This window comes from Passer montanus, unplaced genomic scaffold (genome assembly GCF_014805655.1).
Source record: "Passer montanus isolate IOZ18808 unplaced genomic scaffold, ASM1480565v1 scaffold86, whole genome shotgun sequence".
NCBI lineage: Eukaryota > Metazoa > Chordata > Aves > Passeriformes > Passeridae > Passer > Passer montanus.
The window spans coordinates 2,002,184-2,026,551 of record NW_024373923.1 but is presented as its reverse complement, the minus strand read 5'-3'; the positions used below and the strand labels follow the sequence as shown (position 1 = coordinate 2,026,551).

The 24,368-nt window shown below is 49.4% G+C and overlaps 1 protein-coding gene across 3 annotated transcripts in view; it reads right to left on the bottom strand.

Annotated features, from left to right (window-relative positions):
• Positions 1–19,602: 19,602 nt before the first annotated feature.
• CTIF (cap binding complex dependent translation initiation factor) overlaps positions 19,603–24,368 on the bottom strand; it is a 147,480-nt gene continuing 142,714 nt past the window's right edge. For all 3 annotated transcript variants that reach the window (XM_039733335.1, XM_039733334.1, XM_039733336.1), the window contains one exon: positions 19,603–24,101. In XM_039733335.1, coding sequence (XP_039589269.1) covers positions 23,886–24,101 — 216 coding nt within the window. In that variant the 3' untranslated portion in view covers positions 19,603–23,885. The remainder of the gene's footprint in view (positions 24,102–24,368) is intronic.

The following is a 24,368-nucleotide window of genomic DNA, read 5'->3' as shown; positions in this document are numbered from 1 at the left end:
CAGAAGGATGCTGAGCACCAGTTCATATGTGTCCCCATTCACTCCTTCAGCTCTGGGACTGGTGGATGTGGGATGGGGGCGAGTGGGAGGTTAAAATAGAGACCAGAGGTTAAGCAGGGAAGAATTTCCCCTTGTCAACAGTTTGCCAATGGTGTAATTCCATCTTCAGGGCTCGGAAAACCTGCAGCCACACAAAGCAAAGTGCTGACCTGGTACAAACCTGGTCTGAGCAGAAACACAGAGGAAGGGGCTGTGGACAACGAGAGTTTGCCAATGGTGTAATTCCATCTTCAGGGCTCAGAAAAGCTGCAGCCACAAAAAACAAAGTGCTGACCTGGTACAAACCTGTCTGAGCAGAAACACAGATGAAGGGGCTGTGTACAGGGACAAAGCCAGCTCCTTCCAAAATGAAAATGCTGATGTCCAAGTCAGTCCTGGACAGCGTCATGATGTCCTTCTTGCTCCAAGCCTCCAGCCCTAAATTCAGGCACACCCCAGCTCCATAGCAGAGCAGTGGTGGCCCTGGGACCTCACCTGTCATCGTGCTCTGTGCAGCTTATCCATGGATTCCACTCTTTCCTCCTTGGAAATCACCTTAGAGAAATCCCATCTGCTTAAGAGGCTCAGACATGAGGTGGTTGAGACAGTCTGAAGTCCAGATTTCCCAGCGGATGGCGGGACATGTCTGCCTCCTCTCCTTCTTAGAAAATAATTTCTCTGGAAATTTGGGATGACTGACATCAGCCTGTTCTTGCTAACTGTATTTTTGCTTTGGACCGTGGCTCCAGAACCATAAATCCTAAATTTTCTGACAATGCACTGCAACATGTTAAATTGCAGCACAGTGGGGCCTTTATTTGCCCTGTGTTGCAGAGCAGTGATTGAAGAGTGCAACAAAAAAGGGTCAAACAATGCAATTTTTGTCCTAAATCACACCTGAAATATTATCAAAGTGTCAGATGCTGAGGTACTGCAAGGGACAGTGATGAAATTCCACCATATTCAGGTCATGGTTTTCCACATTGTCCATTTGCAGGTGGAGCAGAGCCATGATCCCAGTGCCAGGTGATGCTCAGCAGCTGGATCACTGCCCATCCTCCCCACTGGGAGAATGGGTCCTTCTGCCCATGCAGCCCTCAGGACAGTGTGGTGGGTGTGGGCTGGCTGCTCCAGGCAGTTCAGATCCATGGAAAAGCTGATTCTTTGTGCTAGTGGTGTTTTCACTGGTGTAAAGTTACTGCAGTGGATTTTACCTCAGCTTGCAAATGGTAGCTCAGCTGGGTATTTGTCTGTATCTGTCTGTCTATCTATCATCTGTCTGTCTGTCTATCTATCTATCTGTCTATCTAATCTATCTATCTATCTATCTAGCTATCTATCTATCTATCTATCTAATCTATCTATCCATATCTATGTATATATCTATCCATCTATCTATATATCCGTATCTATCTAATCTATCTATCTATCTATCTATCTATCTAATCTATCTATCTATCTATCCATCTGTCTGTCTCTCTGTCTGTCTCTCTGTCTGTCTAGCTATCCACTGGTCTGAAAGCCCTTGTGGAGGCAAACTGGAGAAAAATTGGCTTAAGAGGAATAAATAAGACACATCCATACAAGCGTTTTCTTTGCGTTGTCCACGTGCAATTTTGAAAATTCAATTTGTTTTATTTGGCACATGTTGGAAAGAAGATACCAGGGTGGGGGCTCACCTCTGGTGGTTTGAGGGTGGAGATTAAAATGGGCTGGGACAGCCAATTGTGAGAAATATTCGAAGCAAGAAGTGAAGATGGAGCTACTCCCATGCCATTTATTTGTACAGTAGCATGGTCTCACAAGGGCTTTTTTGGACCAGATATTTTTGTATTTTTGCAACAAGCAGCCATGAGAGAGAATGTGCTGGGGGGCAGACAGCGAAGCCAGGACTGGCTCTGAACAGCCAATTGAAGAGCCAGCTCAAGGCTGGGGAGGTCTGTCCCCGTCATCTCACTGTGCCACCAGACTTTGGCAGGAACCCTGCTCAGCCTTGCACAGAGGAGGCAGAGGAGCACCCCCAGCCTCTCCAGCAACTCACTGTACACATTTTTGTGTGGCTTAAAGATGAAATGAATAAAACCCCAAAATGCTTGCAAGGTTGTGGTGGCTGTTGTGGTTGACAGGGAAGTCGCTGCTGTGTGATGTTTGCCAGCCAAGGTCCCTGCCATCAGCTTGAGTGGAAAAGCCCAGGATGCTTCCTCTTGTCTTGCTGCTGGGTCACCACCATAAACTGCTCCTGGTGGTGAATTTGACCATCCCCTTGGGTTATTTTTCAGACACTCTGGTTTCTGAAAGCCAAGAGGCTCCAATGCTCACACAGTAGGTCTGGCTGTCAGCTGCACACGAGGCTGGACTTGATGGCCCTGGAGGTCTTTTCCAGCCTTGAGGGCTCCATGATTGTAAATGTCTCCTGAACCTGGTGGCAAGGTTCAAGTCTGAAAATGCGGCGGAAACCTGAGAGTGAATTGAGCTCCCACTTCCAAACATTACAAAGTCTGTGTGGAGGGAGAAGACCTGAGTGAGCATCTGTCCTGCAGCAGAGGCAGCTCGAGCTGTGCTGTGACTCATCCTCCTCCTCGAGGGACCCTGTGGTGGGAGCAAGGATGTGTTTTTCTGGCTGGGGCACAGTGCTTTGGTGTCTGGGCTTTTGGGATGCTCACTGGGCTGGAGAGCAAGGAAAAGCAGTGCTGAGCAGGAGCACAACCCTCCTTCAGTGGTCAAGACACCCTGTGCAGAGGGTGTTGGAGTTCCTGTCCCCAGCCTGTGCATGCCCAGTGCCATCTGCAATATGACATATTTGGGCTGAAAGAAGAGGTTAGGGGTCCCCTTGCACCCTCCACACACAGCTCAGTCTGTAGGCACCACTGGGAGGGTGTGGGAGCTCTGAACTCCTTCAGCCAGGAGTGTTGAGCCCCTTTGAGCTCGGCTGTGCCTGATATTCTGGGCAGGTTCTTGGCTCCGTCCCTTGCATCTGAGCAGGGTCAGGGCTGAGGGGAGGGTGACTGAGGCCCTCAGGGTTTTAGATCAGCTCTGAGAGTAAAATCTGGGTGGTTTCACTAGCTTTCAGTGTGGTGAAGTGTTTGCAGCCTTTTTTTGTACCAGACAGGAACAAAGCAGTGCGAGTCAGACGTGGTCGGTGCGGGTGCTGTCGGTTACCAGGGTTACAACATGCATGGGAAAAAGGGAAAAAAAATCCCACATATTGCAAGGAACTAAGTACTAATTTTGCTGTCGAGGCGATACATAGGACTGGCATTACCATGGATGTATTTATATCCTCTGCCCTGTAGCAAATATGTAAGTTATTCTCAGGCATATCCGTACTCTGGGTTTGGAGCTGAACCACCAAAGACCTCCAGGGAGTTGTTGTGTCAGAGCTGAGGGGGGTCTCTTGTTGTTCCCTGCAGCTGCCCAGATGAGCAGCATGAATATGCTTAAAATAGGAAAAAACACATTCTAACCCCAAAGATATCTGTTTTGCACAAGGCGTGCTGCAAGGAAAGGAACAGGACAGCTCTGGCTCCAGCCTTCAGCCAGAGAAGGGACACAACTGGGCCCCAGCACCACAGCCACCAAAGATTGTTAGCTCAGTTTAGAGCCAATTTCCAGTGGAAAATGGGTAGAAAATACGTTTTGCCTCTCATCAGCAAGGTAAGCCAAGCCTGACAGGAGGAAACTAGACAATGAAGATGATGTGAAAGGGGTCCAGTGAAAGATAAAGACCTGATGAAAGTGGAAGAAGGGAAAACAACCTCCTGATGGGAGCTGGGTGGTGGGGTCCTGCAGAGCACTGGGTGGGCACGTTGCTCTCCCCCTTTGCAGGAACCACTGGGGGACACTGGCACAAACAAAACCAAACCACTGGAGATGGCCCAGCACCCCAAAATGCCCTGCTGGAAGTGGTATTCTCTTCTTCCCTGGAAGCTCAGGCCCTGCGGTTTGGTTCTTCCAGCCCAGCATGCCATGGGGAAGCTGGGATGAATTTCATGGTTGGAGAATTTTCTGGTTTTAATAACTGATCAAGAGCGAGCAGTGGGATGGAGAGGCCTCGTGCAGCTTGTGGGCTCAGCAGCAGAACCACTTCCAGCCAGCAGACAGCATGGAGAGGGGCTGGAGACAGGGAATTGCCTCCATCAGAGGGGCTGCTCAGGGCTTACAGCCTCCACAACCGGGCAGAGGGCTTTGCTTTCATCTCCCTGCCTACAACATCTGCAGCCTGGCCTCGTAAAACTTTCAGCGCTGTTTTAACCCTTCAGGCTCTTTTTTTCTTTTAGGGTGATTTCTGTGGAAAAAAGGCTGCAGTTGAAGCATTAAAAAAGCCCATGCAGCAGCCTCTCTAGTTGAAGAAGCTGCCAGCTCTGTCTGCTGCCCATGGAGGGAAGGAGAGTGGGATCTCAATGCAGAACTGGGATAATTCCCTGGAGGCCTCCAGCCTGAGAGAGCCTGCTGGACTGGGACAGCACTGGCATTTTAGTGTGTATACTACAAAAATAACTTTTCTTGGGGCTTTTTTTTGCAGAGATGCATCACCACTCTTGGCAGCGGCGAGGCTCCGGGTTTGGATTGATTTTCAGCACAGTCAAGCTCAATACTCCTAATCCAAAGTCTTTCAGCTCTTGGAGGTCACACTGAGTTCAGGAGGCAAATTTCTCACCTGGGGCATATTTTTGTTGCAGGAAAGCAGATCCCTAGATAGGGACCGGATTTGTCAGAGGAAACCGATCTCAGATACAGACCTGCTCGTGGCTTGGGAAATCCAGGGAGATGGAGCCAGAGTGAATCTGGTGTTCAGAGCTCAGCAGCCTCAAATACACCCGTCCCCTTCCAGGGGAGACGAACAGTCCAGCAAAACAACCTCAGGGGCACCGGAAAATGGTAAAACAGAACTTGAGGAATGTCTAAAAGGAACCTGAAAGTGGAGTTGGGCAACACAAAGAGCAGGAAACCACAAGGAGCAGCAGCAGATCTCGGTTATACATGTCTGTCACAAAGTCTCATCTGCTTTTTGAGGCTCCGTGAAAGGCTCCCACTCGTGGGCTCTGTTTGGTGTCTCCCAACTGGGTACAATTTGTGAGCTCCAGGAGTCGTGTAAGTGTGAGAGAGTGGAAAGCACAACTCTCCAGTCCTCCAAATGCAGGAGAAATTTGACAAGTGCAGGATGAAGACTTGAGCCTGGATAGATGAGGGGGAAAAAAAAGTTATTAGGAGTTTTCATGACCTTTAAGTCAGCTGAGGATGTGGATGATTTTTTTTTTTTTTTTTTTATGATTGGGTTGGCAGGGCTTGGCTGGCCCTGGGACTCCTGCTGGGAGCAGCCCCAGGTCTGACATACCCAGGGGTGTGCCAAAGTTCCTCCATCAGGCACTAAAGCCTCCAAACCCGAATAATGAGAGAGATTCAGCTAGTCCAGGTAAGCCATATGGGGCTGAGTGCTGGTAGAGGAGGAAAATTGGTTAAGTTGTGGTGGAAATAGACAGAAATTTCCTTACATATCCATCATTCCCCAAAGCAACAAATTTCTGCCCCTCTCTGGCTTTGCTTTAAGCAGTATCTCAGGGTCTAAAACCACTAGATTTCTTTTTTTGAGGTTCCAGAACCCTAGAAGCTGGACTTGAAGCTGGGATTTTGATATGTGGCCCATGGACGTGATCCCTTCCTCTCATCTCACAGTGGCACAGTGGTCCACAGGCCATGCTGGCCTCACTCTGCCACCTCTCCCAGCTGCTGCAGCATTCCAGCTGCACCCTGAGCTTGGCACATCACAGAAACTCTCTGAATGGCCTTGGGCAAGCTGCTTCTGCCTCAGTTTCCCTTTCCTCCCCATTACCAGCCCCCGTCGTGCCTTTGGTGGCATTGGGAGTGACTTTCCTCCACCAGCAGAATTTAATTTAGAGGCTGGGGATGGATTCTGCATTTAGACTCCTTTTTCTGAGCAAGTCTAGAGACAAAAGCTGAAGGAGAGCACAGCGCAGGGAGGGAGCTGCAGCTGGGACACCAGTGCTGGTGTTTGCAGCACCTCCACGCCAGGAGACATCAAAGAGGGCATGGCACCCTCAGCTCCCAGCCAGCGGGGAGCTTAAATGCCCTTCCAGTTCAGGCATGCCTCAACGCTTGCTAAAAAAAAAAAAAAAAAAAACCAAAAACCCCCCCAAAAAACAAAACCAAAACAAAAAAAAGCAAACAAAACCCCCCAAAAAACCAACAAAAAACCAAACCAAAACAAAAAAAAACCAAAAAAACCCCAAAAAAAAACCAAAAAACCTAAAAAAAAAAAAAAACAAAACAAAAAACCAAAAAACCTAAAAAAAAAAAAAAACAAAACAAAAAACCAAAAAACCCCCCCAAAAACAAAACCAAAACAAAAAAAAAGCAAACAAAAACCCCAAAGAAACCAACAAAAAACAAAAACCAACCAAAAAACAAAAGAAAAAAACCCAACCCCCCAAAAACCTAAAAAACCACCACCACCACCAAAAAAAGCAAAAAAAACCCCCAAAAAAACAACAAAAAAAACACCACCCAAACAAAAAACAACCAAAAAGAAAAGAAAAAAACCTCAAAAACCTAAAAACCAACAAAAAACCAAACCAAAACAAAAACCAACCAAAAAACAAAAGAAAAAAACCCAACCCCCCCAAACCTAAAAAACCACCACCAACAACAAAAAAAGAAAAAAACCCTAAGAAACCAACAAAAAAAACCCAAACAAAAAAACAACCAAAAAGAAAAGAAAAAAACCTCAAAAACCTAAAAACCAACAAAAAACCCAAAAACAAACAAACAAAAAAAACAAAACCAAAACAAAAAAACAACCAAAAAGAAAAGAAAAAAAACCTCAAAAACGTAAAAACCAACAAAAAAACAAAAACAAAAAAACCAAACAAAAAAATCCGCAAAAAAACCAAACAAAAACCAACCAAAAAAACAAAAGAAAAAAAACCCCAAAAAACCTAAAAAGCTAACAAAAAAAAAAAAAAAAAAAACCAAAAAAAAAAACCAAAAAAAACCCAAAAAAAAACCAAAAAGAAAGAAAAAAAACCAAAAAGAAAAATACCCCCGTTTCTTATTAATCTGCGATTGAAACTGTAATTATGTCCTCGCTCTCAACAGCTCCATCGGCAAGTTCGGGCAGGGGCCGGGGCTGAGCCGCCCCTCCCGCATCCCTGCAGCCCCGCCCGGGCTGCGCATCCCGCCCGGGCACGGAGCCCTGGAGCCGTCCGGGGGGATGAAGCTGCTCCCGTGGGTGATCCCGGCACCGTGTGCCCTCCTGCCCCGCTGCTGCTGCAGCTCTGTGGCTGTCCCGGGTGCCTGCAGCGAGGCCAGGCTCTCCCACTCCGCGCCATCCCTGTGGGAGTGCAGGGCTCGGCTGCTTCTTTTAATCCCGACAGCAGCCCCTCAATGTCCCCCAGCGCCTCCGTGGGGGTTTCTGGGTCACAAAAGAGCCTCAGTTTCTGATGGTGCTGGTTTGCTGCCTCCCTAAATGTCCCCTGGGATGTCCCTGCAAGGTGAGCAGCCCCGGGAGCCTCTCCCGCCCCAGGGATGCTCAGCTCTCTCCACCCCGCAATCCTCCCAAAACCTCTTTTCTCTCCCCAGAATCTCCCACCTCTTCAGGTGCCCCTCAAACCCCAGGAAGCCAGCCCTGCTCCCCCAGCCCCACACTTGCCTCTGTTTGCTCCGAAAATGCTGGTTTCAGCTTTCATTGCTCTCAGATGTTTTTTTGGACTCTATTAAATAACACAAATGCAAACGTTGATGTTAATTAAAATTCCTCCTAACCACTCCCTGCTCACCCTTCTCTTGTAACCCCTCCTTAATACCTCACTCATTTTTGGGATCTTCCCAAACAGAGGTTCTCCAGGCCCAGCTTTTTTTTGGTGGTGTTTCTCCATGCCACATCCCTGCTCTGTAAATAAGCTCCGGGGTGCAAAGTGCTGCCTGCTTTTTGCTTTATTGCCATTTTCCCATAATTTTATCTGTTCTTGGAGATTTAGCATGAGGGAGTTCAAAAGGATTTATCGTGTTTAGGCTGTTCTTTGTGCCAGGAACAGGATCAACAGACACACAGCATCTCGTGGGAACAAATCCCCTCAAGGCCGGTACATCTCTCTGGAAGGTAACATTTTAGAAACTGAGCTCCCACCTATCCAGCACTGGATACCTGTCTAGACCTTGAATATCTGGAGCAATGTTTACTTCATCCCTGGGTTTTGCTGTTAGCAATCCCTCCTCCAGGCTCACTGCACCCCTTTGGATATTTGTTGTCCTTGTTGGAGGGGAAGACATCTTCCCTGCTCTGAGAAAAATGCCAAAGTGAGGTATTTCTTTAAACTTCAAAACACAACCCAGTCAAGGAAGCAAAGTAAACTGAATGTATTGAAAATGGTGCTGGAAGAGAGCACTAAAAATCAGCTAAGCCCCTGCTAATCCCAGGGGCAAATCCAGACATCCTCAAATGTCTACCTGCAGTCGGTGTTTTTCCAGCCTGTTCTTAGAAATCTTAAGTGCAGCATTGCTATATTTTTTTCTCAGGCAATTTTTCCCAGGCCTTTATCATCTGTCTGTCACCCAGGCTGCATCTTCCTTCCTGCAGGTTAAGCCCATGACTTCTCAGCCCTCCTTTTGTGATAATGAAGGGTTTATTTATTTTCCCTCGGCAGCCGTGTTTTATGATTTACAATATCCCTTCATCCTTTTTTTTTAATTCTATAGACTAAACAGCACCAGCTCCTTCAAGCTTCCTTTTTTGGGCCATCTTTTGGTTTTCTAAGAGCTTTACACACCATCCTCCAGACTCCCTCTATTGCTAGTTGACCACCTTTATTATTAAGTCATTACTCAGGATTCATTAGACACCACTTGTTTGGGTAAATGTTGCTTATTATGGTATCTTTTTTTCTTCTCATTATTCCAGAATGCAATAGCTGTCCTCCAGCCATCTGCCAGCTCTTCATGGCTTTGCAGAGGTGAGGGAAGGGCGTGTCAGGGCAGCTGTTCTCAGCACCAGGCTGCAACAGGGCCACAAGGAGCTCGGGGGAATTGACAGGGACCAGCCCAGTGGTTCCCAACTTCCCAACCATCTCTGAGTACCCCATTCCCAAAAAGAGGTAAACACCCATCAGAAATTCGGGGTTCCTCTGAGGTCTCTATGGTTTTGGAACCCTGGACTGCTCCAGTTCCAGCCCACAAGATACCGTGGAAATTCAGAGTGAAGTCTCCAGATTTGTGCTGGGCAGCGAGCAGCCTTGACAGGCATTAAATGAAAATGGGTCAAGTACACCACATCTTTATGCATTCTGAAATTATGTTGTTGTTTTTTTTTTTTTCCCCACAAATACATTTTGATACGTGAAAGCATTTTGTGCTATTTATTGCAATTATCTCTGAGGATACAGTTGATTCTGCTGAAGATAAGGAGGACCCTGGAATTCCAGGAACAGCATTACCAGTGAGATAAGCATCAGCCACAAGTGCACAGTGGGTTTCCCTTCCAGACAGAGGACATCAGACCCCCAGTCAGAGTGAAAATCTCCAGCCCTACACAAGCATGACCAGGAATGTTTTTTCAAGTTGAAGACCTGGCCTGGGATCAGTGTGACAAAACAGTGAATTTTGTGCATGAGCCACACATCTGCTGAGGGTGTTTTAAATGCAAGAACAACGCAGCACACTTATTTTCTGCTTGAAAAGTCTGCACATATTGCAGAGGTTTTGGTCAAAGAGCTCCCTTTACTCTCTCACACATTTTAATTCAGGCCATTTGAGAATAAAATATGTACTGAAACGCATTTAATTGTGTTTCCATGAGTGTTTAATGATGTCTGCTTCATCAAGGGCGATGATCAGAGAAGCACAGTGTTTTGGGTTGGAAGGGACATTAAAGACCCTCTCAATTCACCCCTTGCCATGGGCAGGGACACCTTCCACTGTCCCAGGCTGCTCCAAGCCCCATCCAGCCTGGCCTTGGGCACTGCCAGGGATCCAGGGGCAGCCACAGCTGCTCTGGGCACCCTGGGCCAGGGCCTGCCCACCCTCCCAGCCACCAATTCCTTCCCAATATCTGATCTAAATTCTAAATGTTCTTGAATCCAGCTTTCTGAGGCTCAGTTTCAAGCCCATCTTTGCTCAGCAGGACAAAGTGAGGTGTGCAGGGAGTGGGCATCACTCTGGAATCAAGACACTTCCACTGATGATGGGCAAGGCAGGGAATTTCCCACAAGGTCCTGCTCTCCGGAGCAAACATTGGCTCTGGGAGGAGGTGATCCCTGAGGGAGTTTGGACATCTCTGGTGCTCATCTGTGTCCTGTGAGGTCCTGACTTGAGAGGGAGAAGATGCTCTGGCAGTAGGGAAATGGAGGGGGAATGTGGGGATTAGAGGTGTGGGGAGCAACATGGATGTCCCCGTGGGATCCTGGTGGTGTTTCCACTCCTTGTTTAACCTCCTGTCTGTTTTTTCTCTCTTTCTTCCTCCCTCAGGCCCGGCCAAGGTCTTTTCTGCTCTAGTTGCAGACACCCTTGTGAAGTGACCCTTAGACCAGGTTGTTTGAGGTGAGCAAAGCCCACGCCAGCCGCTGTCGATTAATTATTACTTCCAACCTCCTACTTCTCAACCTTGGGAAACTGCTCTGTATTGGGTAATTCTTCATTTTCCTCCACCCCTAACCCCCCCCCTTCAAATGGGCAACAGTCAAAATACAACTTACTCCAGGTTTAAAAACCCTCCCTCCCAAAACTGCAGGTCAGAGAGAAGAGCCTGTTTTCTGGAGGGCTCCATGGGTAGAGGGGTGTCCACGGGGGTGTCCCCACTCCAGGCACAGGTCCAGGGGCACCAGGGCCAGCAGTGCTTGGAGTGGGATCCCGTGGCAATGCCAGTGGCCTGGCAGAGAGACAAGGTGGAGCCTGGCTGTTTCGACACCGAGCTCTTCAGCCCTCGGCACGGTTTCCATTGGCACCTGTGCTGACAGCCAAGAGGGAGACCTTTGCTCAGCTTCCCATTAACCATTTCCTTCTAATCAGAGGCATTCACCAGTCAGCTGCCACTGACCAGCTGGGAGGATAAACGAGGGGTCCCTGACCACCATATCTTTGTATTTCTGTCACTAAACTGGCAAATTTTTGGTATTTCAAGGAGGGGAGGAGATGGGTGCCAAGGGGGTGCTTGGGCAAAGAGGTGTGAGGTTGTGCTTTTGGGAGGAGAGGGAGGAACCCCCCACCCTGCAGGGTGCAGAGGGGTGAGAGCTGAGTTATGCAAAGCCCCCCTTAGTCCTGAACTTGAACCCTGTCCCTGTGTACTGTCAATGCCCAGTTTTGGTGGTGCACACCCCAGAAGGAGGGTGAATTCCCCACCTCAGTCTTCCCCAGGTGCTGCAGTCCTGTGCCACTGAGCTGTCCCACAGGGTGGGGACCCCTGGCTGCCCATGCCATGCCTGCCCACGCCTTTCAGGGCTGCAGCTGCTGCTCTGACAGCTCCCCTCTCCCCGTGCTGCCACCCGTGAGTCAGGCTGGCCAGCCTGCTGCCTGGCCCTTATCTCCTTTCGTTGTCTTATCTCCTTCCAGTAGGAATTGGGTTGGGATCGGGCGCCCCGGGAGCTCGGCGGGGAGCTGGGAGCAGAGCAGCAGATGCAGGCAGCTGATAATGGCATTTCCTGGAGGCAGAGCTCCTGGGCAAGGGCTTCTTGGAATAGTCCACAGGGACTGTGAGGGCACGGCTGAGGTGGGTGAGGCGAGAAAACCCCTCTGCAGCACTGGATTCCTCACAAAACAGCCGGTGCTGAGATCCTACTGGACACCTTGGAGGCAAAAAGAGAGCTCGGAGAGACCTTGGGGACCTGGGATGACCCCAGGAGGCTGAGCAGGATGGAGATGCTGGTGGCCAAGATGCAGCTCACACCAGCTGGGAGTGAACAGAACATCTCCTGCATCTGGAGCAGCACGGGGAAGTGAGCCACAGCTGAGGATCCAGACTTGTCCCAAAAAAACACCCACCCCAAGGCACTGCCCCTGGGGTGAGCCTGGAGAATGCACCTCGTGGGCAAGCATGGGAATGGTCCCCTGGGACTAGGAATGGTCCCCTGGGACTGGGAATGGTCCCCTGGGACTGGGAATGGTCCCCTGGGACTGGGAAATGGTCCTCTGGGACTGGGAATGGTCTCCTAGGACTGGGATTGGTTCCCTGGGACTGGGAATGCTCCCCTGGGACTGGGAATGGCCCCCTGGGACTGGGTATGTTCCCCTGGGATCGGGAATGGTCCCCTGGGACTGGGAATGGCGCCCTGAAACCGGGAATGGTCCCCTGGGATTGGGAATGGTCCCCTGGGACCGGCGGTGCAGACGCAGGAGGGATTCACTCCCGGCTGCCCAATGCCACCTGCCACCATCCCCTGCAGAGCTGGTGGGGTCACCTCCCAGCAGCGGTGGGTTCAGTTCACCCCATCAAGGCTTGGGGCTGAGGTGGGGCTGGGGTTTGCACGCACGAGGGTGACAGCAAGGGACAAAGGCCACCAGCTGTCCTCCAGGGACCCCGTCTGAGTGGCCTGGGTGGAAAGCACGGCGGTGCCCCGCCGTCTGGGCTCCCTTCCAGGCTCATCATGGGACTCCCAGCAAATCCCCTGGGGCAATCTGATCTCCTGGACGCCAGGCACCTATCCCTCCCTCTGGCACGTCGGGCTTTCCATGGTTTAAGGTGCCAAAGTTCATTGACAGTGGTGGCAGCTCAGGCACACCCACAGCCCGTGCCACCCTCCATGGGACAAGGCAGGTCACCCTGCCAGGAGGAAAGAAAACAAGGTGCAATAGGGATAAGGTCACTTTGCACCCAGGTATAAAACCTTGCAGGGAGGGGGGAAAAAAGTCACCCCTGTGATACGTCCTGCACAAACCTCGGAGCTGTAGGGCTGCTGGAAGACATTAGCTAGTTTTATTTCACAGAAGAGTCAGAATTGATGATGAAACTCTGTCTGAGGCCTCACAGAGACAAATGACAAGTTTCCCAGTACTCCTTGAATGGCTACCAAATGTGTCATAGTTAGAAGCCAGCCTGGAGGGACTTTTCCTCCAGTAGGTCCCATTCCAGGAAATCAGTCTGCCCTACACATTCCCTAGATTTGTCAGTGACCTAGGAGGCATCTTTGTTAAAAAACTGGTGAAGTTTCTACAAACTCTTGAGTAACTTAGGAGGCGAAAATCCATGTGGCAGAAGCCTCCTGCCTGCTCTGGGAAGGGATGGTCAGCTCCTTGGGAAACAGCTGGCCGTGGAGGGATGCAGTGCCACCTGTGCCTCTGCAGCTCTGCTGGGCTCAGAGCGAAACCTCCAGGAGCACGCCCTTGTGCTGCTGCTGTCACCACCTCCCCTGGCCCAGAGGGGGCTGCTGTGTGCCCAGAGCGAGGTGCAGAGCGCTGTACGTGCTCCCTGCACCAGCCACACAGCTCTGCACGGGGCCAGCAGCTTGCACAACCCACAGGGTCAGGGACAGGGGGCACAGCTCTGTCCCACAGCGTGTGTCCAGGCAGGCAGATTCATCTCCACTGTGGGCGGCCACATGAAAAATAAAGATTAGGGGAAGTGTTGGTGATGGTGGAAGGAGTCTGGTAGCCCAGCTGGTTGGCATGGGACAAAAATGTGCCCAAAATCCCCTGAAGCATCTCCAGTGCAGAGTGCATTGCCATTCTGCAAGCTGACTCCCAGATTTCCCTGTTGTCTTCTCATCCTTGGCTGGGCTGGGGCAGACCCAGGGCTGAGCTAGAGGAAGGCTTGGATTTAACCCATTTCAGTTTGCCCCAGCTGCAAACTCCTGAAATGGATTAAATCCAACCTGACATGGCATAAATCCTGTGGCAGTACTTGAGCCACCACATCAGCATCTTGGACTAGGAATACCATGAGAAGAGCTTTAGCAATCTGAGGAGGCACTCAAACTACAGTGAAATCACAGAAAAACCGAGTTAAAATAAAATAATCCAGTGCCCCCCACTTGCCTCCCTCCCTGTGAACTCCACTGAACTTTGAAAAACTAAAACAAAACAGGGCCGAGTTCAGCCTCAGTTCAAGTTGTAGATAAAGTTCAACCTACTTCTAATTTTGTCCTGACAATTCCCACCAGAAAATAGGCTCCAGCACTGTGCCCTGGAGGCAAGCCAGCCCTGACCCTCACCAGCCCCCCTGGATGTCCCCAAAATCTCCTGCCCACCTGCAGGTGGGACAAAAATCATGAGGCCAAGTGTGCCAGAGCCCCCAGGACACCCATCCCCCTGGGGTGACCACGGTGCATCACCATGCCACGGGGCTGGCTGTCCCCATCTGTGTCTGGGCAGGGCCACCCCGGGCTGGCACAGATCTCCAAGGGACAACTGCTTCCCTTAGGAATGTCACTTAAATCCAGCACCATGGGAGCAATTGGAAGTGGAGAAGAGGGTGATTGGGGGAGGAATTGGGCTGTGCATGGAGCATGAAGGGAGATGAGGCTCCCTGCAGCCTCCTCCTGGCATTTACAGGGGAACATGGGTGGGGGTGATTCCTAGGGGGATTTTGGGAATGCAAATCCAGTGCATCCCAGGGAAAACGGAGGTTGTGGACTCCCCACCTCTGGAAGTGTTCCAGGCCAGGTTGGACAGGGTTTGGAGCAATCTGGGATAGTTGAACCCATAATTTTGAAGGGTCCCTTCCAACCCAAACCATTCTGTGGTTCTCTGGTTCTACAGCGCTTGCAGAAAGTGTTAACAAAGGGAGAAAACCCCTGCACAAGGTTCAAGTGACCCAAATGTGAACTGCAGGGACCCAGGCTGGTCACCAGTTCCCAAAAAGGTGAGTGCAGGTGGTGACTGGCAGAAGGATAACTCATCTTTCCCAAGATGCGTTGTCCTTCTGCCCTCAGCTGAGAAAAGGGAGCTGAGGTGGCCAAAAGTGACAGCACAGAGCTGGAAACCTGCCTGCAAACACAGAGGGAGCAAAGGGAAATATAAATTACAGGACAGAGAGCAAAAGGAGGAAAAAAAAAGTGTAAATTCAGCTGAAAAGCAGAACTCAGGCAGCAGCACTGGGTTATTTGGGTTTAGTCCCCTTGGGAGAGCAGTGAGTCCCTACAGCACCCTTCAAGTGCCCAAAAAATCAATGGAAATGCAATTTTACGTGAAGAATGTATACAGCAGGATGTGTCCACGCAATGAGTGTAAAAACTAATTGCAGTCACCACATGCAAAACAATCCCTGCCCCAAACACTTCATGGCTCCCCCAAAAACAAGACTGCATTTATCTCTAAGAAATCAGCACAAACCCATGGTTTCTAACAAATACCCTGCATTTTTTGTGCTTGAAAAGAAGAGCAGAGCAGCCCTGCTAACTGGGGGTTGGTTTCTTACACAAGCTGTAAAATCCAGCCCTGGGGAGAGAAGTTACCTTTGCTGTAAAACAATCTGCAGACTGGATTTCACAATCTTTGTCGTCTTTCTCTCCCCACAGCAATATTTTTACGGTGTTTGCCCTCAAACCAGTTTTTTATCAGCCGACGTGTGTAATTACCACCAGACAGGTTTTGGACAACCCATCCCCCGGTGCAGCTTTTCCTCCCACCCTCATCTACCCAATCTTCCAGCCTTGCTTTGAAAACTGACCTCTTTTGGACCTCAAAATTTCAAATTATGAACAAAAAAAAGTCAATTTAAAATTGTTTTCTGAGGTTGAACATTGCTAATTCCTGGAAACGTACAAGGCCAGGTTGGATGGGGTTTGGGACAGTGGAAGATGACCCTGCCCATGGCAGGGGGTGGAATGAGATGATCTTTAAGGTTCCTTCCAACCCAAACCATTCTGAGATTCCATGATTCTAGGGTCACGGCAGGGAGTAGTAAATGCTGATCAGGATTTACTTTAGGATTTCACCCCAAGGGAAAAAAAAAGAAAAAAACAAAAAAAAAAACCCAAAAAAGTGCCAGTGCCAGATAATTTGGCGGTGGCTGACAGATGGGGCCTGGGGAAGCCCCAGCTCAGCTGACACCTGGCCTTGGTGCTCTCATGACCCACCTGTGCATGGCACAGAGCACAGGACTCTGTGCCAAGCAAGCTCAGGCTCCTGCAGAGCTCACTGCTGCTAGTTTTGAAGGTAAAAGAGCACTGCTTGCTGCCCCCCTCCACCCACAGGACAAGCCAGCAGGAATTCCTCCTGGAGCCTGCGTGAAGCAAGAGCAGGAAGGATTTGTCCCTTGGGTTGGGAAACCTGGATGCTCCATCTGTACTTTCAAGCAAAGGCCCAGGCTTGGTGCTGCCTGTAGAAGTGTGGAAAAGCTCTCCATAACCACCCCTTGGAATTTGCACAGGTCCTGGATGCCATGGAATCTCATGGGCCACTGTCTTGGCCTGCCCAGGCTGCAGGATGGGATGAGATGATCTTTAAGGTCCCTTCCAACACAAACCATTCAGTGATTCTGTGATTCCACGACCCCTCCTGCCCACGCAGACCCTCACCGCAGCCCAGCTCCCCAGAGAGCTGCTCCCACACTTCCACCAGCTGCAGGGATCTGCTCCAAGGCCTGGTTTCTGCTCACAGCTCCACCACAGCGACTGCTGTAGGGTCTGTGCAGTCCTACCCCATCTCCCCAGGACCATTTAGGTTGGGAAAGCCTTCCAAGATCAATGAGTCCAACCTGTGGCCAATCCCCACCTTGTCACCCAGCCAAGAGTGGCATGTGCACTCCTTCCTCGGACAGTTCCATGGATGGGGACTCCACCTCCTTCCTGGGCACCCCCTTCCAATGCCTGGCCCCCCTTTCCATGGGGAAATTCCTCCTGATGTCCAACTTGACATTTTGGCTGCAAGGCCACATGTGTCAGGCATTTGGACACCAAGAATGACGGGGGGGGACAGAAACACTGATGCATTTCCTCTGGCAGGGCTGGGAGGAGAGGAGCAGAGGCTGAAGCAAGCCCAGGACCATGGCAAAGGTGATTTCTCCCATCAGACCATTGCCATCTCCTGGCATCCCTCCCCCAAAGTGGAAACTTCTGATGGGAAAGCTCTGTGGGAAGTTATTGAAAAGGTCTGAGCTAATAAAATCCAATTTGTTTAAATGTTATTGCTACAGCAACACAACATACATTGAAACAAAACACTTTGGTGAAAAACTGGGATGATTTAGAACAGAATGCAATTCTCATCCTGGCATTTCTCTTGAGAGGGACTTGGCATTTTTTTCCCAAGACAGACAAAGCCAAACATCCATTTTTGGGACCATCCATCCTCGAGACCCCACACTCACCTGTACCAGCAAGGACAACCACAGTGACCCTCCAAGAGGTACAGGCAGTGTCTGCATTCCTGAAAATGTTTACATCAGTAATTTACTGCCCAAGGATGCAACATTTCTTGCAGAAATCTTTCTCTAGGAGTCCAGAGAAATCTTGGAGAGCAGGACAGACATCAGGCTAGGCCCAGCAGTCACATTTTGTAGCCACACAAATCTCCAGCTTTATAACTGGGGATCACAGTGCAGGATACAGAAGGAAGAGGCCAGAGTCTTGCAATGAGCATTATTGTTTTAGTATCACTGCTTTTCTTGCATCACAAGCAATAATCACTTAAGCTACAGTTCAGCTGGCACACAGAGCACCAATGCAGTTACGTTTAGGTTACTTATCTTTGTTACCCATTTTGCCACCAGCAGGAGCATCTAAAAACTCCTCTTAAAACTCAGCAGAGATATGGAGCTGCTGGAAGAGGAGAACATCCTGCATCCCGGCTATTTGCAGGTTTGCCATGTTTTAGGGAAGCCAAGCAATCTTACTGAGATCCATGGAGTCTTTATTTGCTGCTGTCTGGGTTTTTGGCAGACATGAGGAATTCACAGAAATACTCCTGCATCTTGAAAGCTTCGGCTCTGTAGTGGTGCCCATCCATCTGCTCCTAATCTTGTGTTACTGCAGGTTATTTTCTCATTTAATACATCTTGGTGGTCCCAGGGGCCCCAGGGATTGTCTCTGCTCTTGGCCTGTCTGCTCCCAGCCTAACTCCAGTGCTGATAAACTCTCCCCAGAGCTGGTCCAGATGCTCAAACCCCTCATTATGAACAGGCCAAACTCCAGCACACCCCAGAGCTGTAGGGTCTGGCTGCAGGGTGGGGGCTCATGATGGGGATGTTTAGGGGTGAAAAAAAGTGGCACAAGGTCAGATATGCTATTTATAGAATCACAAAAGGGTTGGGGCTAGAAGGGAGCCTAAACACTCCCTTTTTCCACCCCCTGCTATGGATAGGGACACCTTCCCCCACCCCAGGCTGCTCCAAGCCCCATCCAGCCTGGCCTTGGGCACTGCCAGGGATCCAGGGGCAGCCACAGCTGCTCTGGGGAACCTGTGCCACCCAGAACCCTCCCAGCCACCAATTCCTTCCCAATATCTGATCTAAATTCTAAATGTTCTTGAATCCAGCTTTCTGAGGCTCAGTTTCAAGCCCATCTTTGCTTAAAACAGCGGGACAAAGTGAGGTGTGCAGGGGGTGGGCATCACTCTGGAATCAATTAAAGCAGCAGGACAAAGTGAGGTGTGCAGGAATGGGCATCACTCTGGAATCATATCACCTCCACTGATGATGGGCAAGGCAGGGAGATCCCACAAAGCCCTGCTCTGGGAGGAGGTGATCCCTGGAGGAGTTTGGACATGTCTGGTGCTCATCTGTGTCCTGTGAGGTCCTGACTTGAGAGGGAGAAGATGCTCTGGCAGTAGGGAAATGGAGGGGGAATGTGGGGATTAGAGGTGTGGGGAGCAACATGGATGTCCCCGTGGGATCCTGGTGGTGTTTCCACTCCTTGTTTCACCTCCATCAGGTTTTCCCCTCTCTTTTTATCTCCTTCAGGACAGAAAAAGAGGTAGGCACTTCAGTTATCCAAAAATTGTCTTAGGCTTGAGAAGGGTTTTCCAGAGGAGACCTTGGAGTAATCCTGTGTTTTTCTTGGTCAGAGCACAGTGCTGGTAATGGCAACGTTGTGGCTTCCTCCCTGTGTGGGCCACTCTCAGAAGAGCTGGACTTGATGGTCCCTGCAGGTCCCTTCCAAGTCAGAATATTCTGTGATTTTGTGACAAGCATCTTGAGTATAATTTTCAAAGACTATTTTTAACAGGCAGCAGTGGTTGGCGAGCCCTTGTTGCTGTAGCACTGGGAGGAATGAATGTGATTAAATATGGGGATCCTCCAACAGACCCCCAAGCCCAGCTGGGGCAGGACACAAAGAGGTTGGAAATTCACCTTGGGCAGAGGACGGGGAGCAGGGGAGTGGGCAGCTGAGTGAGGAGACAGGCTCAATCCACCATCCATGGAGCTCTGAGCCCTCTGCACCGTTCCCAAAAGCTTTCACCCCTGGGAGGAGTGACAGGGAGAGGGACCAAGCCTCAGGGGAGGAGCAGCAGGATGCCAGGAGCACTGAGCCATCCCCACAGAGCCCTCCTGAGCTGCCTTTCCACCATGAGGGATACTCTGCTCCCACGCCCCACACATTCCTTTCCTTCCATCCTGAACGAAAGGATGGTCCCTCCCAGAGCAGGAGAAGCGACAGTGCGTACCCACAAAGAGATGGGGAAATGTCAAGCTTTAAACATTTATTACTCAGATGATGCATTTTATAGCATACAGTGGGTCTGGATGTTCTATAAACAAAGACTGAATTGCCACAAAGAGTTATGAGCTCCCTTGTTTTAACAGTCTCTGAAATGCTGAAAACGATGAGTTTGTGACTTCTCTAAGTATGAATATCTAGTCTTTACTCTCCCCAAAACCTTTTTCCTTTTTTTTAATATTTTTAAAAATTTTTAAAGCGCTTAGTTTAACAAATATGATTAAATTAAAAATGTTGCTTTTTCAAATGCAAATAAATACATAAAAAAAAATTGCTAGCGTTAACTCCGTGTTCTGCAAGACACCACAGCTCCCTTGGCTATTGACAGTGGACTTAGCAACCCTTAGTATAATTTCTTCTGAAAAAATACTGAAAATATCACCAGGACTGCTTAATAGCTATCACCAAGAAGAGCAAAATTAGTGTAAAGCCATAAAATACCCAGCAGGGAAATTAAAAAAAAAAAAAATCATATTTAAGATTTTGAGAGATTTCCAAGTGAGGGTGTTATAAAAATAAGCACGAAAATAAATCATAAGTTATTCTGACAAGTTTTCTTTCAAAGCCATCAATCATGCCAAGAATAGATACTCATTAATCTCCTTCAGGGGAATAGGGGAACCAAGCAAATCACTTACTTTTCCTTTTTTTTTCCTCCCCATTTTTGTTTCACCTCCATATACACGAGACTTCTCCGAACAGCAGTGGAATCCCTCATGGGGAAACCAAGCAAGTCACTTTCTGTGCAGCAAAACTCGTCAGTTTGGAAAGGTTTTTACCAGGAAGGAGGTGAATAATAATCTGGGGAGCCTGGCAGGGTGCCAGGAAACCTGGTCTGCATCCCAGGGAGACGGGCACAGAGATGATGCTGCAGCCACTCGCCTCCACACCACCCTGAGGTTTGGCCCCACACACATTTGGCCCGAGGGGTTTGCTTTCCCCCTTTGCTGATGTAGCTGTATGGGGACAACGCAGTAAAACCCCCACACAAATACTTTTATTGAGCAGCAAAGATGGAATCTGGCTGATTTAGGGAAGATGTAGCCGTTGGCTTTGCATCCAAAAATACGTGTTGGAGAATTACGCTCTTTGGCGACTGTCTGTAAAGTAAGCCAAAAGATTAAAAAAAAAATAAAAGACAGAGAAGAAAACACTCCAGGATCCCCAGATGCTCTCACCCCCAAAAATTCCCCAGCGCTGTTCCCCATCCTGCCCATCAAATGTCCTCATGGTACCTCTTTTCCCTCTTTTCCTGGTGAATGATGTCATGTGTCTGCCGGCTTCCTGCTGATGGACTGCAGAAAGATACCACTGGCAGCATGTAATTTCTGGGGAGAAACCCCTGTTTTTGGTCAACATTTTGATTCTCAGACATCAACAGAGTGACTGATGTATCAAAGCAGTTAATGGCTGGATGAATGTATGCTAATAGCAGAGATAAATGGCAAGACACTAAAAACCGACGGATTTCACATGAAAGTTCTTCATTCCAGTGTTGGATGGGAAAGTCATGGGCCAAGCTTGGTCAGTGGGGGATGCAGGATTGCCCCACAATGAGAAAATAGAATAAGCTCTCACAGCAGGTAGGGGTAGGGAAAATGCTTTAGGAGAAATACTGCCCTGTGGCTTACACTTTGAAAGCCTCCTGATGCACTGATGGGTGAAAATTCAAGTTATTAGAAAAAAAATCCCCAATTATCTGTGTTTTTATTTTCTTTTTTCTTCTTTCACTACATCCCAAGAAAAAATTCTGTGGGAAGTAAGAAGTTGCAGGGGCCAGAGTGGCAGCCTGGATCACTGCTGGCAGGATCCCTGGCACCCCAACCTATCAGGTTGCTGTCCCTGCTATAGGACTTTGCTGTTCTTAAAAAAAAAAAAAAAGAAAAAAAACCAAAACGAGACAAAACTGTTTTTCAGGCCTTCTCCCAGAAGACTGACACTCTGCCTGAGTGCACTGTGATGGGTGTTATATCCCCTTCTCCTCCACTCCTTGAGAGTTCAGGGAGCAGAAAAAACAAAAGAGCAATGGGCACAGCCCTGAGCCTTGTAATACTGATGGGCTTTGCCGTCCTAATGAAGTTCATCTGCTCATTAATACTACCAAACCACATTGCTACTAATGAAGCTGACCCAACGCAAGGCGCCGTCACTGTGCGAAGCTCCTGGGCTCGAGTAAGTGAAGCAAAAATTAGTTTTTCCAGACAATTCTAGTGAACTCAGCAATCATTTTGCTGCTTTCTAGGTAGACAGGAAAACTGAAGCTCCTGTTTGCAGCTCCTCTTGTTCCAAGTGCAGAATGAAACTGGATCAGCAGACAACCAGACGAAAATTCAGGTAATATTGAACTGCAGCATCAAACTCTCACCCGCTTGCAATCCATTTTCTGCTGGAAATTTCTCCCCTTTAAATTTTGCAGCAAGAGCTTCCTCCCCATCACAGACAGACCAACACATTCATAAGGCACCCAAGAACATACTGCACATCCAAGGAGGCCGGGGTGAAATCTCTCTTCTCTACAAGCCACCAGAAATCCAACGTTTTGCTTGGAAAAACAGGTTTGAGCTGCTGAGCTCAGGCCCAGCCTGTCTCCGTGTGTGCCACCCTTGTGGCATAAATTCTCTTATCATAGAAGGAATAAATTGAACAGTGAGAAGAAACCATCATGGGCTGATGCCATCATGCCTTCCTTGGCTCCTGCAGGCAGGATGGGGCAGCCTGCACCCTTGCTAGGTTTCATTAGGAAAATCACCTGGAGGGATTTCCTAAGTCAAATTGTTGCTAGATCAGCACACAGGAGCCCACCATGTCTTCTTCATGATTCAGGTATTGCCCCAGACCATCCTCTCACCCTCTGGGTGGCACCTTCCCAGTGCCCCCACAGCTGTCCTCTCCCTTGGGATGCTCCAGCATGGAGCCATGAGGGGATCCTGGAGCTCCCTGGGGATCCCCGAGCACACCCTGCCCCTCTGAAGATGTCCCCCATCCCTTGATGGCACTGTGCCACTTATACTGAGCATGGGACAGAGCTGCTCCTGCACACTGCACACACCTAGGAAAGCTGGATAGCATACTCAGCTAGTTAGAAGCCAGGCTCAAACTTCTATTTTTGGCTTTTTCTATTTTTCCCTCTTCTTTTTTACCTTTTCATTTTCGCTACACGCTGCTTGTCTTCTCTTTACCAGTCTCCAAAAAACATCAAACCTTCATTTCTCCCTTGCCCTGTACATTATTAGGCCCAACTATAACAGGCCTGGATTTAAATGTATAATTACAACCATGACAGTAATAACAATAAAGCACTCCTTCAATGGAAAAAAAAAAAATTATTACAAAAAAAAGTTAAATGATTATAGTGGCTGAGGAATAACGGCGACTTGAACAGCAAGAGCCACAGAATCCCCTGTTTTTAGAGCCCCCAGCTCAAAGGACACGCTTCTCAATCCACCGAGGAGGTTACTGGCAAGATGACGGTGGCTATGTAACTTCTGCAGTGGCTTTAGGACTCCTTTAAAACACTCCTTCTGCTTCAGCATCTTCACATAAACCGCTGTCCAGCTCGGGGGAAGGCGCTGCTCTCCCCGTCCCCGAGCTGCTCACAACTGTCCGTCCAACAACACAATAAGAGAAGAAGAAACCACGAACGCCCGAGGAAAGTATACCCAGTGCAAATAAGAAAGTCGTCCCGCTCTCCAATCTGCCTCTGAAGGGGTGGCGGGTAGGTGGGGGAACACACAGAAAGTCGAAAACAAGAGAAGGAGGGGGGGACCTAACGCAAGCCCCGCTTGACAAAAGCCATCAATTATGAGCGTCTGGTGTAGTGTGTGCCTGGCTTTGTCCTCCCGAGACATCTGCTGCGTGCTGTCTCCTGCCAGTTGGCCAGGGCAAGGCAGGAGGACGGCGTGAAAACAATACTAGCCCCCACTTAGATTATTTTTTTTTCCCCCTCCTTTTCCAAATTCTCTGTCTTCTTTCGAAAGCCAAACAATAACCCGGCGGGATGCGCTGCTGCTGCTTGAGCAATGAGTTCAGAAAAAGAAACCCCTAAAACAAAACCACGGCAGGGAGGAGGGGTGGCACTTGGCGACGCGGCTGAAAAAGAAACATGCTGCTCCCTCCCCACCCCACGAACGTATTCTCGAGCATGCTGGGGTTTGGTCTGCTGGGGGATTTAAATCAGAAAAGCTCTTGCCGGGTCCCTCCAAGGCGCGTGTCTTCTTCTCGTCCCTTACCACCCCCACCTTGCCCTGCCCCTCAAGCCGTCAGTTTTTGGATGGTCTTGTTGTAGTACTGCGTGATGGTGGGCGTCAGGGGGTTCCAGTTGTTGGCGTGCAGCTCGATGACCTCCAGCAGCAGGGACCTGGTCAGCATGGACTCGGAGGGACACAGCATCTTGTCGCGTGCTATCGCCAGCAGCTCTGTCATCATCTCAGGCAGCTGCTCCTCCAGCAGCCGGCCGGTGCTCTGCAGCTGTCGGGAGAAGAAGGGGTCAGCCATGGATTACTGATCCTTGTGGGTCCCTTCTAGCTTGAGACAGGCTAGGATTCTATCAGTCTATGATGTTAAAACACCCCTCCGGCTCTTTACAGACGCCTCCCGTCCCTTCGAGTCCGCCCTGCCTGGTGCAGGCGAGGTTAAAGGCGTCACAGCTTCTGAAAACCAAAACCACCCAGCAGCAGGCTCCAAGAGCTGAACACGAAGGGTGAGGTTTTCAAAAGCATCCGAGCCAGGCTGCTG